Source organism: Pundamilia nyererei, unplaced genomic scaffold, assembly GCF_000239375.1.
Source record: "Pundamilia nyererei isolate P.nyererei 1_Seehausen unplaced genomic scaffold, PunNye1.0 scaffold00201, whole genome shotgun sequence".
In the NCBI taxonomy this organism is placed as follows: domain Eukaryota; kingdom Metazoa; phylum Chordata; class Actinopteri; order Cichliformes; family Cichlidae; genus Pundamilia; species Pundamilia nyererei.
In genome coordinates, this window is record NW_005187602.1 from 1,087,286 (window position 1) to 1,100,929 (window position 13,644).

At 41.6% G+C, this 13,644-nt stretch overlaps 1 protein-coding gene across 1 annotated transcript in view; it reads left to right on the forward strand.

The window, feature by feature from the left end:
* Positions 1-13,347, forward strand: part of LOC102201476 (cortactin-binding protein 2-like) — a 51,579-nt gene extending 38,232 nt beyond the window's left edge. The window contains exons 3-4 of the mRNA XM_005747648.1: positions 4,727-4,957; positions 10,582-13,347. Coding sequence (XP_005747705.1) covers positions 4,727-4,957; positions 10,582-12,141 — 1,791 coding nt within the window. The 3' untranslated portion in view covers positions 12,142-13,347. The remainder of the gene's footprint in view (positions 1-4,726; positions 4,958-10,581) is intronic.
* Positions 13,348-13,644: the final 297 nt, after the last annotated feature.

The window sequence follows — 13,644 nt, forward strand, 5'->3', positions numbered from 1 at the left end:
TTTTTTAAAACCTTTCATTGAAAAAAAGCCTTTTAGGATATACCTCCCATCCAGGTGTTCATGAATCATGTGAAAAGTAGTTTTTTATCAGTTTATCACACCCCTTTTTTGACTCCCGAGCTAAGCAGCATCTCAAGCAACACATACTCAAATCAAGTGCTCTCAAAGCACATCCCTCTATTTTGGTCTAATGCTTGTGTGTGTTCTTCCGGACATGAACAGCTCCTCTGTTTGAATTTATTATTTTTTTTATATGGATTGAGTTGGGAGCCAACTGCTGACTTGATATTCACAAGTCACAAGAATACATGCTGCTTCTTTCTCCACCATGCAATGTCTGGATTGCCCTCTCCAGATTTCTTTTCAAATAGATCTTTTCTTTCCCTCCTTCACTTCAGTGTTTCTCTCTTTTTCCCCTGATTTTTATTCATTACAACTCTCCTTTTTCGTCCCTCTCTTCTAGTCCATCCCTACTGCTCTTCTGAGACCATCTTTCTTTTTCTGGCCACAATTTTGAACCCCATCTTCCAGCGAGTGCAGCATGCCTATAAAGGTTGATGCTAATAATACTGACATCTCACTCATAGCATACCACCAATGCTACACTAGTAAATACTCTAGAGTTACTAGCGCATAATCACCCCTCTGTTTTTCCCAAACCAGAATATATAAACATGTTATCTTAAACCTTAGTAAACCTCAGGGGTATGGCTCATGACATGTACTGTAACTAAAATATAGGGATGTTAGCCATATTTACATCCTAAAGTCACTGGAAACTTACAGTTCAAGGGTGATTTAGCCCTACTTTTATTAATTTATTTCAGCATGTTTATTACAAACATTTATTCTAAGAATATGTTTAATATTGTCTCCACTATTATTCATCAGCATTATCAAACAGGTGACCAGAACATATTGGTTAAATTTTTATCTTTTTTAAGAAAAGAAAAACAGATTTTTTTATCAATGGATTTGCTCCTAAAGCATATACCCCTCAAAGCCTATTGTATGTCGTAGCTTCCCTGTGATAATCAATGTATCTATGGAATTAAGAGCCTCGGGGGAGCTTAGCATTTGACAGCTGAAGAGGTCTCAAAGGATTCGTGCTATTGGTCCAAGCCCTGACTCTGTAAATAGGGTGACCTACGATCCTGAGCCCCCGCCCCCAATCAGGAAATCTTGATGATCTGGTTCACAGGTTTAAATACGAAGGGAAAACAGAGGTGATTGAGGAAAAAGTTGTTGAACTACTCACGTATCATAAACGGCTCTTGAGTTCTCAAGCCTCTCAAGTTGAGGCTTGTGAAATGAATAGTTTACTCATATTTAATGGGAATGCTCACCTAACCACCCAAAAACCTTTAGCCTGATAAATAATGTTCCTAATGTGAGCATAAAGAGCCGCTGACTGAACTGGACTTAAATGGCCCCTGGTTCTATGTGAGCATTTACAGGGAGATCCTGAGAGGTGAAGGGAAGTTTAAAGCGCCTTGAGGCGACTGTTGTTGTGATTTGGTGCTATATAAATAAAATTGAATTGAAAGATGGCGCTACGTTGCTCCTAATTATTTCTTGCTGAGCTTTACAGATGGATTCCCTTAAGATGGTTTAGATGATACGTTCACTGAAGCTGGATTATGTAGCTTCAGAGCATAAGCAGCTATGGTATGAGGTCAAAACTCCGAGTACTCACCCAGCTGATGTCAATAAAGATTTTTGAGAGTAGAAAATATATTGTAATAAGTATTTTTACTAAGATTTTTTTTTAAAGATTCATCCATTTTAACTAAAATCTTCCCTCTGGTGTGGAAACTGAAGAATGTGACACTGGTGCCATTTTCTGCACTTTGCTGATTTCTGTGTTCTGGATGGTTTATTTTTGAATTTTTGATTTTTGAAAGGTTAAAGACATGAATTTTGAGTTTTTAACAGCTGTGGACCATTTTATAGACACTTTAGAATTAAATTAAATACAGAAAACTGCTTGTTTTAGTTATAATTGTGGTTTTTAATGTCAACTCAAAGTTTATTGAAAGTAGCAAATTATTCCTGTAGGTATTATCTTCATGTTTGAAGTGTTTGTGAGAAAATTCAGCTTTTTCTCAAGTCTTTCCTCTTTCCAGTCTTTCCACACGGTCTTTTTGTTGTTGTTCTTCGGTTCCTCATGCTCTTTCTTCCTCTCTGTCACGCACACCTACCTTTCCTCGGGGGCATGTTTATATTGGCCTGCTCACAGTCGGCCATCAGTATCCAGACCTGCCTCAGCGCTCTTAGAATTGACCATCAATCTCTATCCTCTGCGCTCTTTATGTGAGCGTGTTACTGTTTGACTCTGCAGACTTACTTTTCCTTCTTTGGAAACGCATCTTGCAGCTCCGTCCTGCCATTCATTCCTCTCTGTCCCTGCTGTCTGTGGCTTTGTCTCACACTTGGCTTTCCCTCCACCCACATAAAATTTAAGTCCCAACCCTTTAAGTAACCCTAGTTATTAATTACTCACCATTTTTCTACTGCTGATCAATATGAATCATGACTGTGAAATCATTCCAAAACTGCAATTCAAATCTTAGATTAAGGCACCTCCTTTTTGCTTAAAGAGCACATCAAATGGTTTGTCCTTCATAAATGCCTTGACTCAGTTATATGTTATAGATCGAAAGACGACCTTCACCCAACTCTGATGGCTTTTGTTTTATTGCAGTGTATTCCTGAAACATGTATTACTCTTTCAGAACTACTTATGGTCTGTGCAGGTTTGCAGCCGCTTTACTGCCGCCAAGTGGATTTTGGTTAGGCAGTATTTGGCCAATCGATGGTCATTTGTTTTCGGTCAGAAAGAAGACCGGTTCAACAGGGGTAATGTTACTGAGGCTAATAAATGCCAGATTCTGCTTGAAGAAGCCGTGAAAAACACTGGATCTTACAGAAGATGTTTCCCCTCTATAACCTGCAGGATTTGATGCAGTGAGCTGTTTCAGGGGAATATACATCAAGAAAAACAAATTCCTCTCTGAAAATATAGCATGCAAGCTATTATGCTAATGTATTGTTAACTAATATATTATTAGCACTATTAGAGTACTAATCAGGTGGAACCATATGATCTTCCGCGGCACACCTGATCATTTCTGACGGCACACCTATGTGCTGCAGCACAGTGGCTGGGAAACACTGAGTCTTTAGGGTCGGTCCAACTGCAAAATGAGAGTCTATGAAGAGCAACTGGTCAGCCTGGTGGTTGCTGGCAAAAAAGATGTTAGCATGAACTGTAACGTAAACAGGAAAGTTGTGGCTATGACTAGAAAAAATAAATAATTTAACATAGGTACACACTGACTACTGAACCCAACACAAGTGTAGACTCGCAGTTTTAGTGCTTCACTCGGAGCACATTGCCCCTGCTGTGTGTACAGCCAGCTCTGTTTGATAGCTTCTTCTTTTTTTTTTTTACCTGCAAAAGTGTACACCCAGACGGATAATGTGAATTTTTCCCCTGGTGTCTGTATACACTTGACAAAATTTTGCTGAAAACAAGTCAGATGTTTACTACCGCTGTTAGCTTTGTTTTTGTTTTTTGGCCAATCACGAGTCTGCTGCATTCATATGCTGTTTGGAAAGACATGCTATCTTGGGACGCTGATTTGCTGAAGCATTAAGCATTCTGTTTACATTCTACTGGAAGTCCAAAGCTGGAAGATGAATGATAAACATTAGAGTGTGCAGCTGAAAAGATTTTCAGCCATGCTTGAAGTTTGTAGTTAGCAAAGGATCTTCTACGTAACTGCAAAGGGACACCATGTTTTCAGTTAAGAATGGAAACAGTCATGCCAGTATAGCCGTGTTCTCTTATTATACCACAGCCCTCCTGTGTGTACAGTCTTCCGAGCTGGTCAGAGGTATCTCCCATCGCCATGTACCAGTGTAACCTGAGCGCAGTTGTGCCTGCTTCAGTGCTGAATGCTTGTGGAGTCATGCGGTTGGGGTAATAACATTTAGGGGGGAAGAGTTGGTTGGTTCGTAGTTCCACAGCATGGCCTGAGCTTCCTTTTATTTTGCTTGTTGTTTTTTTTGTTTCGTTTTGTTTGTTTTTTGTTTTTTGAAGCACTGTGTAGTGGTAGGTTGGGTGTTAATGGTGGACTGGTAAAAGCTTTGAGCTCTCCAAATCACCTCGTTAGCTGTTATTTAATGTAATGTAATTACGGGTGAGTTTGTTTGGGACACAAACTGACCCTGATGACGGCCACGGGACCAGACGAGTTTGTCAAGTAATAAAGTTTCAGTGTTGCTTGAGCTTCAACCTCTTTGGGACATAAATTTCTCATGGGTAGCAGAGAGCTCTCCAAATAAAGTTGAGGAATGCTTAACAAAGTGAAGAAAATAATCCACAGTTTGACGCCTTTCATGTTGTTACCCCGTGTGCTTTTTCGACACGTACACTTTTGATCTAGGTCACTGGATGAGGTTAAGGAGAGAACGTCATTCCTTATCAAAGGCTTTTTGTTTTTGTCTTACATTATACCAATCTCAAAGTACTGTTAGTTAACGCATTGTTTTCTGGTTGTACGCTAATTCTATAACATATCTACAGTATGAGATTATATGTGTGATTCTGGTTGAAAACCTGGAAACATTCTATATATTATTTTTCATCAAAATCATTTTACTCATGTAGTGTAAACAAGTTAAATAGCACCTTTTCTGCTTTTTTCTATATCCCCTCCAGGCTCAGCGGAAGGAGGTTTTTCTTCAAGAACGGTACAGCCACTACAGCCTGACTGACCCCTACCTGGCACTTCAGAGGGACTTCGAAGGCGGGGTCCCCGGAGGAGACAAGGAACGGCGTCCCCTAGGGTCCAGCCCCATCTCCATCTTGGAGGCCGTCATGGCACACTGCAGAAAGATGCAGGAACGCATGTCAGCCCAGCTGGCTGCTGCCGAAAGCCGTCAGAAAAGGGTAAGACATTGCGGGGGGGGGGGATTTCTGTTGGTGGAGAAGGTTGGAGTTGAAAACAAAAATAGAGAGTGCATGGCCTTGTGACCGTGAAACTAAAACTCCACCTGTACGGTTGCTAAGGAAAGATTTAATTTCTCACATGAGATCCGATCTCTTCGCTTCTGCTTTTTTAAACCAGAACTCCCAACCAGACACAACAGTGGAAGCTGAACGTCTCAGGATGTTTACTGCAGGCATTGACAATAATTACTGTAACTTAATTGGATTTTTGTTTTGTAAACAGTCCTTGTGCAGAATGCTTTGGAGAACTGAATCTACTGGAACGATTATCAGCTGCTGCATGGCGTCGGAACAAAATGGATTAAAGAGCAACTAGTGCATTTATTTATTTATGGTGTTGCTTCCTGCAGCACCGCTTATTGTATAATTAGTCAAACAAATGTTGACATTATTCATTTAGAAGAGGTTCATGAACTGCCCATTGATAAATGTCACATGATATCCAATCATTATAGGAGGGAAACACATAGAACAGTGTTTCCTGTGCTGCCAGACAGTTACAAGGTTTGTGTGTCCAAAATGCCAAATGGTTGTTAAATCTGAACGCGTGAAAGAAGCTTTGATTAAATTTGTGTTGTATCCTTTCCAAAAGTATTACTTTGGATTTGATATTAAAAAAAATTCTTGCCTTTAAATGGAAGGAGCTGTATGTGCGTCAGAATTTGTAGCTTGTTCATGGACTTTCTTTGGTTGGGAGGTGATCTACAATGTCTTGAAGCAAATGCTCTAGTATGTTAAACCATGTTTTGTCATCGGTTCTGCATTGGTCATATGACTGAAAGATATGAATAGTCACTATGTTGTTACATTGACTTAATAGTATATTTATGTCTTAAGCTGCCTCTGAGCTCACATCATTGCCTTACCAGCAATAATACTGCAGTGTTTAGCATTACTGCTTTTTAGCATTAGTCTTCAAGTGAAGCCAAGGCTGGCACAATTTTTTTTTCTTTTAAATCATCTTGTCATAAACTGAAGTTGTGCTGCTAGGAAAAAACCCAAGATAATCAGGAATCGTGCCCTGTGGACGGTGAAAGTTTGGAGAATTTAACTGCAAGCTACTGAGATATTTCATTGTGAGCTGGACCAGCAGAAAAACCAACACCACCATCATTAGAGCCGTGTAGCTGCGGTAGCAGAGACTGGTCAGTCGCATTTTCCAAAATGTCTAATTTCTGAGCTTATGTTTGTTTCAAGTTAAATTGTAGTGAATAGGTGGCTATATTCAGTCAAGTTTAATGAAATCTATTTGCATCTTCTCTTTGACCACAGATTGAGTTTATTTACACAGAATTCAAATCTCTGAGGCTGAAATCCTCCAAAGGAAGTTGTGGGAAAGAGAAAATTCGACGCTTGTCTGTGTATATTAATGTTTCTCCTGAATGCATGGGTATTGTATGAATGGGGGAAGAGTGGAGTAACAGTGTGTCTGTGTTGTGTGCAAACCTAATACCTATTTTCTGGTGTGTCAGTTCTGCTTTTGTGTACAAACTCATATACGCACATGCAGTGTGTGTATTTGAGTGTGTGTTTGTTCGAGGTCTCTTTAGGATTAGAAAGCCCTGATTAACTGGGCAGCCAGATGTCTGCTATCCCTCTGTCCCATTTTCGCTGTTTCTCTTTTTCCTCTCATATATGTGTTCAGATGTGAGGCTGGAGGACTGAGTGTGTGAACAATAAAGAAAATACTCTGTTAAAGTGTATGTCCTGTCCATGAACCCTGAAATACAGATTTAGTTTGAAGCCACACTGAACCTTTGTAAGTAACCACACACATAAATACACAGAGAGGAGGTATGGACGAAGGAAGGAGTGGAAGGAAGGGAGAGGTAGGAGTCGCTGTTTTGACAGGAAAGCTGGCTAAATAGAGTGTGTGTGTGTGTGTGTGTGTGTGTGTGTGTGTGTGTGTGTGTGTGTGTGTGTGTGTGTGTGTGTGTGTGTGTTATCCTTAATGTGCAGCCATATGTGGATTGTTGAATTATTTGGCATAAAAATATAAACGGTAACTTTTAAAAGAAATTGAATTTTCCAGATCTTAAATCAGATGTTACAGTTTAGGAGCAAAGGAAGTGAGAGAAGTAACCTGTGACATGTAGAGGTTGTCTTACTATTTCTCTGTTACTGACAAGTGTTTGTTGTCATCAGGTGAAGATTTAAAACCTCTCTTTAGGGGTTTAAGGAGGAAAAGTTTGTGAATGGAATTTCAAATTAATTAAAAAAGGATTGCAGTAAAAGTATCTGTTTGGCTGGGACTGGCTGCGACAGGAAACTCATCCAAAAAACAGATGGTTTAATGCAAAAAGAAGTCTCACAATGCCCCAGTGTCATCACATGCCCTGCAGGTAACTGTGAAACCAATATTTAGTTTGCCAAAGAAGATTCAGACAAACAATTTATGTTCTCTGGACAGGTAGACCAAAGATCGAGTTATATAGGCACAGTAACTGTAGGCATGTTCGGCGCTGATCAAAGGCAGCTTTTCAGAAGAACAGTTTCACACCAGCTGTACAGCAAACTTTTTAAAATCTTCGGATTCTCAGGTTGATTTGCCAGTCAGTGAACTATGAGAAGATACTGTGAAGCCATCTGCTGGAAAGCTCAACCAAAAAAGTAAATAAAAAAATATATATTTTATTAGAATTAGAATAATATAGAATTTCCCAGAATTTAAAGCCATTTAAAATTTTGCAAAAAAGTTAAAAGACCAATGAAGTTTGTTTGTTTGTTTTTTGGTCAAATTTCATGTCAAAAGGACTGGTGAAAAAAAGTGTTTTTATGAAAGGGCAGGAGAATAGCTTCTGGTGATATTTTGGTTAAATAAATAGAAATAATTAAAATAAATTATTTCAGTCCACTCTGGTCTTATTTTAAAGGATCACTTACTTGTCGTGGGTTTTCTGCGTCTAGTTTGGTCCCAAATAAGTAAATTGCACCGAACTTTTATGGATACTGCATCTCTTCACCATGTAAAGCTCTTTGGTTTCTTTGGTTATGCCTTTAGAAATGTTACAGAACAATAAGAAATGCGGACTGAGTGATTGAGCCGCCAGAAAGTTCACCTATCTCCTAATTAACCATGTGATTTGTACCACAATGCCAAGACTGGTATTTTGATTTGGAATGTACCATTTTTGTAGTGTTCTCTACAGTTAGGTTTGCAGAGTCTTCTGGAATTGAGTAAAACTGAAAATTATGGTTATTTTCTTAGGATTGCACAGTGCATCACATGGCAGATTTAATATTCTCACAAGACAGTTTGGCCTGAAAACAGAAAGTGCACCACTTCACCTGTGAAACCACTCTCAGTACTGCTGAGAAACATGGTTGTATGACTTTGAACTACAGCGGTTTTGCTTCTTTTTAGCCCCCCAAAACACACTTAAATATAAAAGAAGCAACAACAGACAGCAATGTACTCTCATTTGACACGGTGAATATAAATTGGTGAAATGGAGATTTGTTCCTTAAGTTTTTTGCAGTTGCTGTGGTGCTACATTATGATTTTTGGTGCAACGTACTAGAAGAGCGCATCCTCTTCTAAGGTGGAAGCTGTGTACTCTTTTTGGTGTATAATAAATCACCATATCACCACTAATTGCCCAGTTGTAGCCAAACAATCAATCAGCAAATGTGTCAGGCAGGTTTCACTGGAACTCTTAAAATGACCAGTGACACAACAACAAACCAGCACTGCTAAAAGACACAGGCTTAGCATGCTTGGAGAGATCTTCTGGTTGCTGGGTAGAGTGAATTTCACCTGGCTAGTTCGTGCTATCTTTATCCCCTCCGTCTGTTTCCACTTCTGTTGTCCTCCTGTGAGTAAGCTACTGAATTATCCATGAGGTCTTAGCCAAGCTGAAGACAATCACGCAGTTAATACATAACACACTCTGAACTTGTTCATGGGAATAATAAAGGCAATCCCCAAGTCCTGCTATCTCCTTCTCCATGAATCAGTCATGAAGTTGGAGAAAGACCCTATCCAACCCTACAACTAACACCCTACTGCCACTTTAAAGGACCACCATTAACCTGTATAAAGAGATTTTACATAACAATTTGTATCATCTGTAGGCATAGTATAAAATGTCTGGAAACTCTTTGTAGCCCACTTGCATTAAGAGTGCTGTTAGCAATAGCAGTAATTTAAAAAATCATCATAGACAATCTATAAGATAATTGAAAATCACACCTACAGTAAAACTTGGTGTGGTATGGTGCTGGTGGGGTGTGAGTCTCTGAATCTGGAATTTAAAGAAATCTAAAGCTGGGAAGTTTTCTATCTGCAAAGTATTCTGTCTGTTACACCATTGTCTACAATACGCCAAACCATTTAGAAATGAATATAATAAAAGACTGTAGCTTTTTCAAGTTGTCCTTAATCGGAGACATGGAGTCATGCATATTACAGAGTTATCTTAATCCCACAAATGGTTTTAATCTAGTCCTCCCAGTGTGTTTCGACATGTACAGCGTTCCTAAATGTTTTTCTGAGGCATTAGGCTGACTTACAGCAGACATAATCCTCACCCAATTAACAGCTAGTCGTAACACCTCCTTTTGAGTAACAACTGGCATTCCCCTGGCTCTCCTCCTGCTTATAAAGCCCTTACTTCTCCTCAACATCAGCTGGTGGTGATATCTATTCCCTGATGGTTTGGAACAGCAGGAGTGAAGGAGTTAGCTAAGGCTGGGAGGGGTCTCACTTGGGATAGGAGCTGCAGAGTGTCCGCTCTATTGTTTGGGGCTTGTTAGAGAGATGGGGTCAGTTGGGTCGAGAGCCCCAGTTAAGCCCCCCCTGTGAAGCCAACTCTGAGCTAATAATAGCAGCGATGCTCCAGATATAGAGGCCGCTGGTCTGACAAGTCATCGAAATTCAACCGTGTGTAGAGACTCTGACATAGAGACACATAAATTCAACCACCCTGTAGAGGAATAAGACCTGTCTTGTCTGTCTGTTTTAATTCAGCTACTTTGTCTGGCTGATTTGATTAATCTGGGTTAAACTATGTTCCCTGTTCTCCTTAAAAAAAAAAAAAAAAAAAAAAGGTTCAATTTTTGTTTGATTTATTAATGCATTTGCAATTGAGGTGCTGCATTGCCTCAGAATGTAAGCAGTTGGATTTTCAATTCAGGTTCAGCTATTTGAACCTGAAGTTTACTATGGTATTAAAAGACGTGTCAGATTGCTTTATAAGATCATAACAAAGACATGGTGCTGGTGAGGTGTGAGCTGGGGATTGGATATTTGACATACGTGTGACGCTTACTGAGCTTGTACAGCACATACAATCTGTGAGTTTTGTGGTATGCTTGATCGCAACTGATTTATTTTAAAGATGTCAGTGAATTGTCATTATGTCACATGCCCAGTGGTAATACTGTCACTAAAGACGTTGTAGAGGTAAATTATATCCTCTTGTATCTGCACACATGTAACCTGAATTACTTAGCGTGATTTCTTTCTTGGTTTCTTATTGTGTATATATTCAAGTTTCAGCCATAATGTCTGTGATCTGTAATACTGCTCTCAGACCTCGTGTGTCTTTTCTTTTCTTTTTCAGCTGGAGATGGAGAAACTGCAGCTCCAGAGTTTAGAGCAGGAGCACCGCAAGCTGACGGCACAGCTGAAGGATGAGCGTGAGAAGAACAAGCATATTGTCATGATGCTAGTCCGAGAGTGCAAGCAGCTTGCCACACGGGTCGTAGAGGAGTCACAGCGCTTTGATGAACTCCAGGCTCGCCTGGATGAGGAGAGTCGCACCTCTGGCCGACTCCAGGAGGAGTTGAGCTCTGAGCGCCAGCGCAGCCAACAGATGGAGGCAAAGATGGAGAAGCAGCTGTCAGAGTTTGACACGGAGCGTGAACAGCTGCGTGCAAGGCTGGGCCGTGAGGAGTCAGAAAGCCTGAGTCTGCGGCAGCAGGTGGAGCAGCTCAGGACTGAAAGGGGTGAAGGCAAGGATGGAGCTGGTCTGCCTGCTGCTAGTAGACCAGAACCTGCTGCTGCCACCAGTACGCCACCCAAACCTAAAGCTCTGACGTCTGTTTCTGTAGCTACAGAGCCCATTAGTTCTCGAACAGCGTCTTGCCAAACGGACCTGCCTCCCACAGAGGTGGAGGGTCCTAAGAAGTCCCCTCTCACTATACCTGTCAAACCAACCCCTGCCAACTATGTGGGCCTGAGCCTGCCAAAGACGACTGGCCGGGGGATCGTCCACAGCAGCTCAGGAGGACTGGCACAGACAGAAAATGGCTCAGAGGGCAATGCCCCCCACGGCTTACCCAGCGGGGTCAGTCCCCGTGTCCAGGCTGCCCGCTACAAGTTCCAGGAACAGGACCAAAATGGCACGGCATCCCAGAGTCCTCCAGCTCGTGACCTTTCTCCCACCAACCGCGATAACTTTGCTGCCAAGCAGCAAGCACGTCACACCGTCACGCAGGTCCTCTCACGCTTCACCAGCCCTCCTGCAGGAGGGACTGGACCCCTGCGTCCAGGCCTGCCCCATTCTGCCTCAGAGGGAGGCCCTTTTCCCAGCCGCCTGAGCCACCCTATTGGCCTCAAGTCTCCCACGGTGGCTAGGATCGACAGGGGAAACCCTCCTCCTATACCTCCCAAAAAGCCAGGGCTTTCCCAGACACCTTCTCCTCCTCATCCACCCATCAAGGGAGTGGGGGACAGCAGCCGCACCCCTGGGGCTGGGTTAAAACCAGCCACACCCCAGCTGCCGCCAAAACCGGCCTTGGACCTGGTCCCAGCCCTGACGGCCTCTCAGGTGGGTGCCTGCCCCCCGTGCCGTTCCCCAGGGCCTGGCCGGGGCCCTCAGCGGCATCCAACAGCAGCATGTTCAGAGTGCCCCCCAGTCATCAGCTCTGCCACCACTGTCAGTAGCCCCTCCTCCATAAACCCCCCCTCCACCTCCTCCTCCATTAGTGCTCCATCCTCCTGTAGTCCCCGTGCCTCATCAGGCAGCCCCCTGGCAACAGCATCAGGTAAAGGGGCTCCTTTTTGCTGCATCTCCCTCCAATTCTGCCCACTGCCTCTTTTCTTTACCTGTCTTTCCAAGATCCTAGCCTTGCCTAGCTTAGCACAGCATAAGGATCAGTTCACAGGAAAACTGGTATAACTGCAGAAACGACACATGGGTCAGCTCGGTTTATGTTCTTGCCACCCCAACCCTGAAAAGCCTTACAAGATCCAATGCTACTCACTGCATTTTCTCTCAACTTATCTCTCCTTCTCTGCCTTTAATGTGCCCTCCCCCTGAGCACCTTTCATCTCCCATGATGTCACATTAGACATGTCAGCATCAGTATCAGCAGCAGACATTTAGATCATGTCACTAGGATGTGTCTGACTGTTGCTCAGAAACAAGAGGTTAACAAAAGGAGAATTTCAGGGTGAACTGAGACAGGCCAGCGCCCCTCCCGATGCTCTCTTGTATTCATATTGGTTTGTTGGGCTTTCTAAAAATAACCCCCTATCCTCTCTGAAGCTGATGCCAGAGACTGCTCTCTCCTTCCCTTCCCCCTTTCCATCCTCCAGTAGCATGCAATGATTACTCCTCCACTTCCTGCACTCCTTCCTGTTTCAGCTTCCATTAACTAGTCTGACTGACTGTTTGCCATTGACAGCACTCTGTATGCAACTTGTTCGCTTTGATATAAATGTTAGCTTTTATATTCACTGTAATGTGATTTTCATGCTTTTATTGGTTGCACTGTGTGGTGTGATTAAAGTTAGATCCAGCTTATTAGAACTTTGGTATTATTTTGATGTTTAGGTTCAATATTTCTGTATTGTCTGGTTGAAACACTTAGTAATGTCTGTTTTCACAGATTTCCACCAGGGTATAGCAAAAGCTACAAAACCATGACCATGATATATATTTAATATATATCATATATATCATATATGCATTATATAGTGATCTATCTGTTCATGTAACTGTATGTTTTGGCAAGAGCAAAACGCCTTAAATGGAAAAGCACCTTATATTTAAGAATCTGTCATGCAGCTGAAAAACCTGACTATGTTTTTATGGCCATATCTTACTTTTTTTCTTCTTTTTTTGAAAATAGCATATCCAACACCTTTATTGCCAGCCTTTATGAAATTCTTGCATTCGATTGCAGCATGTCCCACTTACAAATGTGACAAAGCTTGTGGAGTAGTATGAAAGAAATCCTTCCACACTTTGACTTATTTATCACAGTTATAAGCCAAACCATAAAGTCAGCTGTCAGCATACATGTTTCTGTAGCTTTTGTTTTTATCCTACTTTTGCACCAAAACCACAAAAATTCCAACCAGAACAACTGCTGGGGCTTTCTTCGTCTTCTTGAGATTTGATGCTGCATTTTTTCTTTACTCTTTTGAATCTGTGTCTTTTTTGTCTTGACACACTTCAGCACACAAATTCTTCACTCTGACTTTCTTTAGCCTATTTTTAACCCATGCTGTTCAGAAATTGCCACAGTAAAATAAGTATGACAACTCTGAACAGGCCCAATAGGCCCATGGTTAGTAGTCATAGCGCAGTTGTTGGGGTTGGTAATTAGATGTTTTTTCTTAACTTCATCTGTTTGTCTTGTTTGCATTGGTAATTTTTTAGTCCGTGTATGTTTTC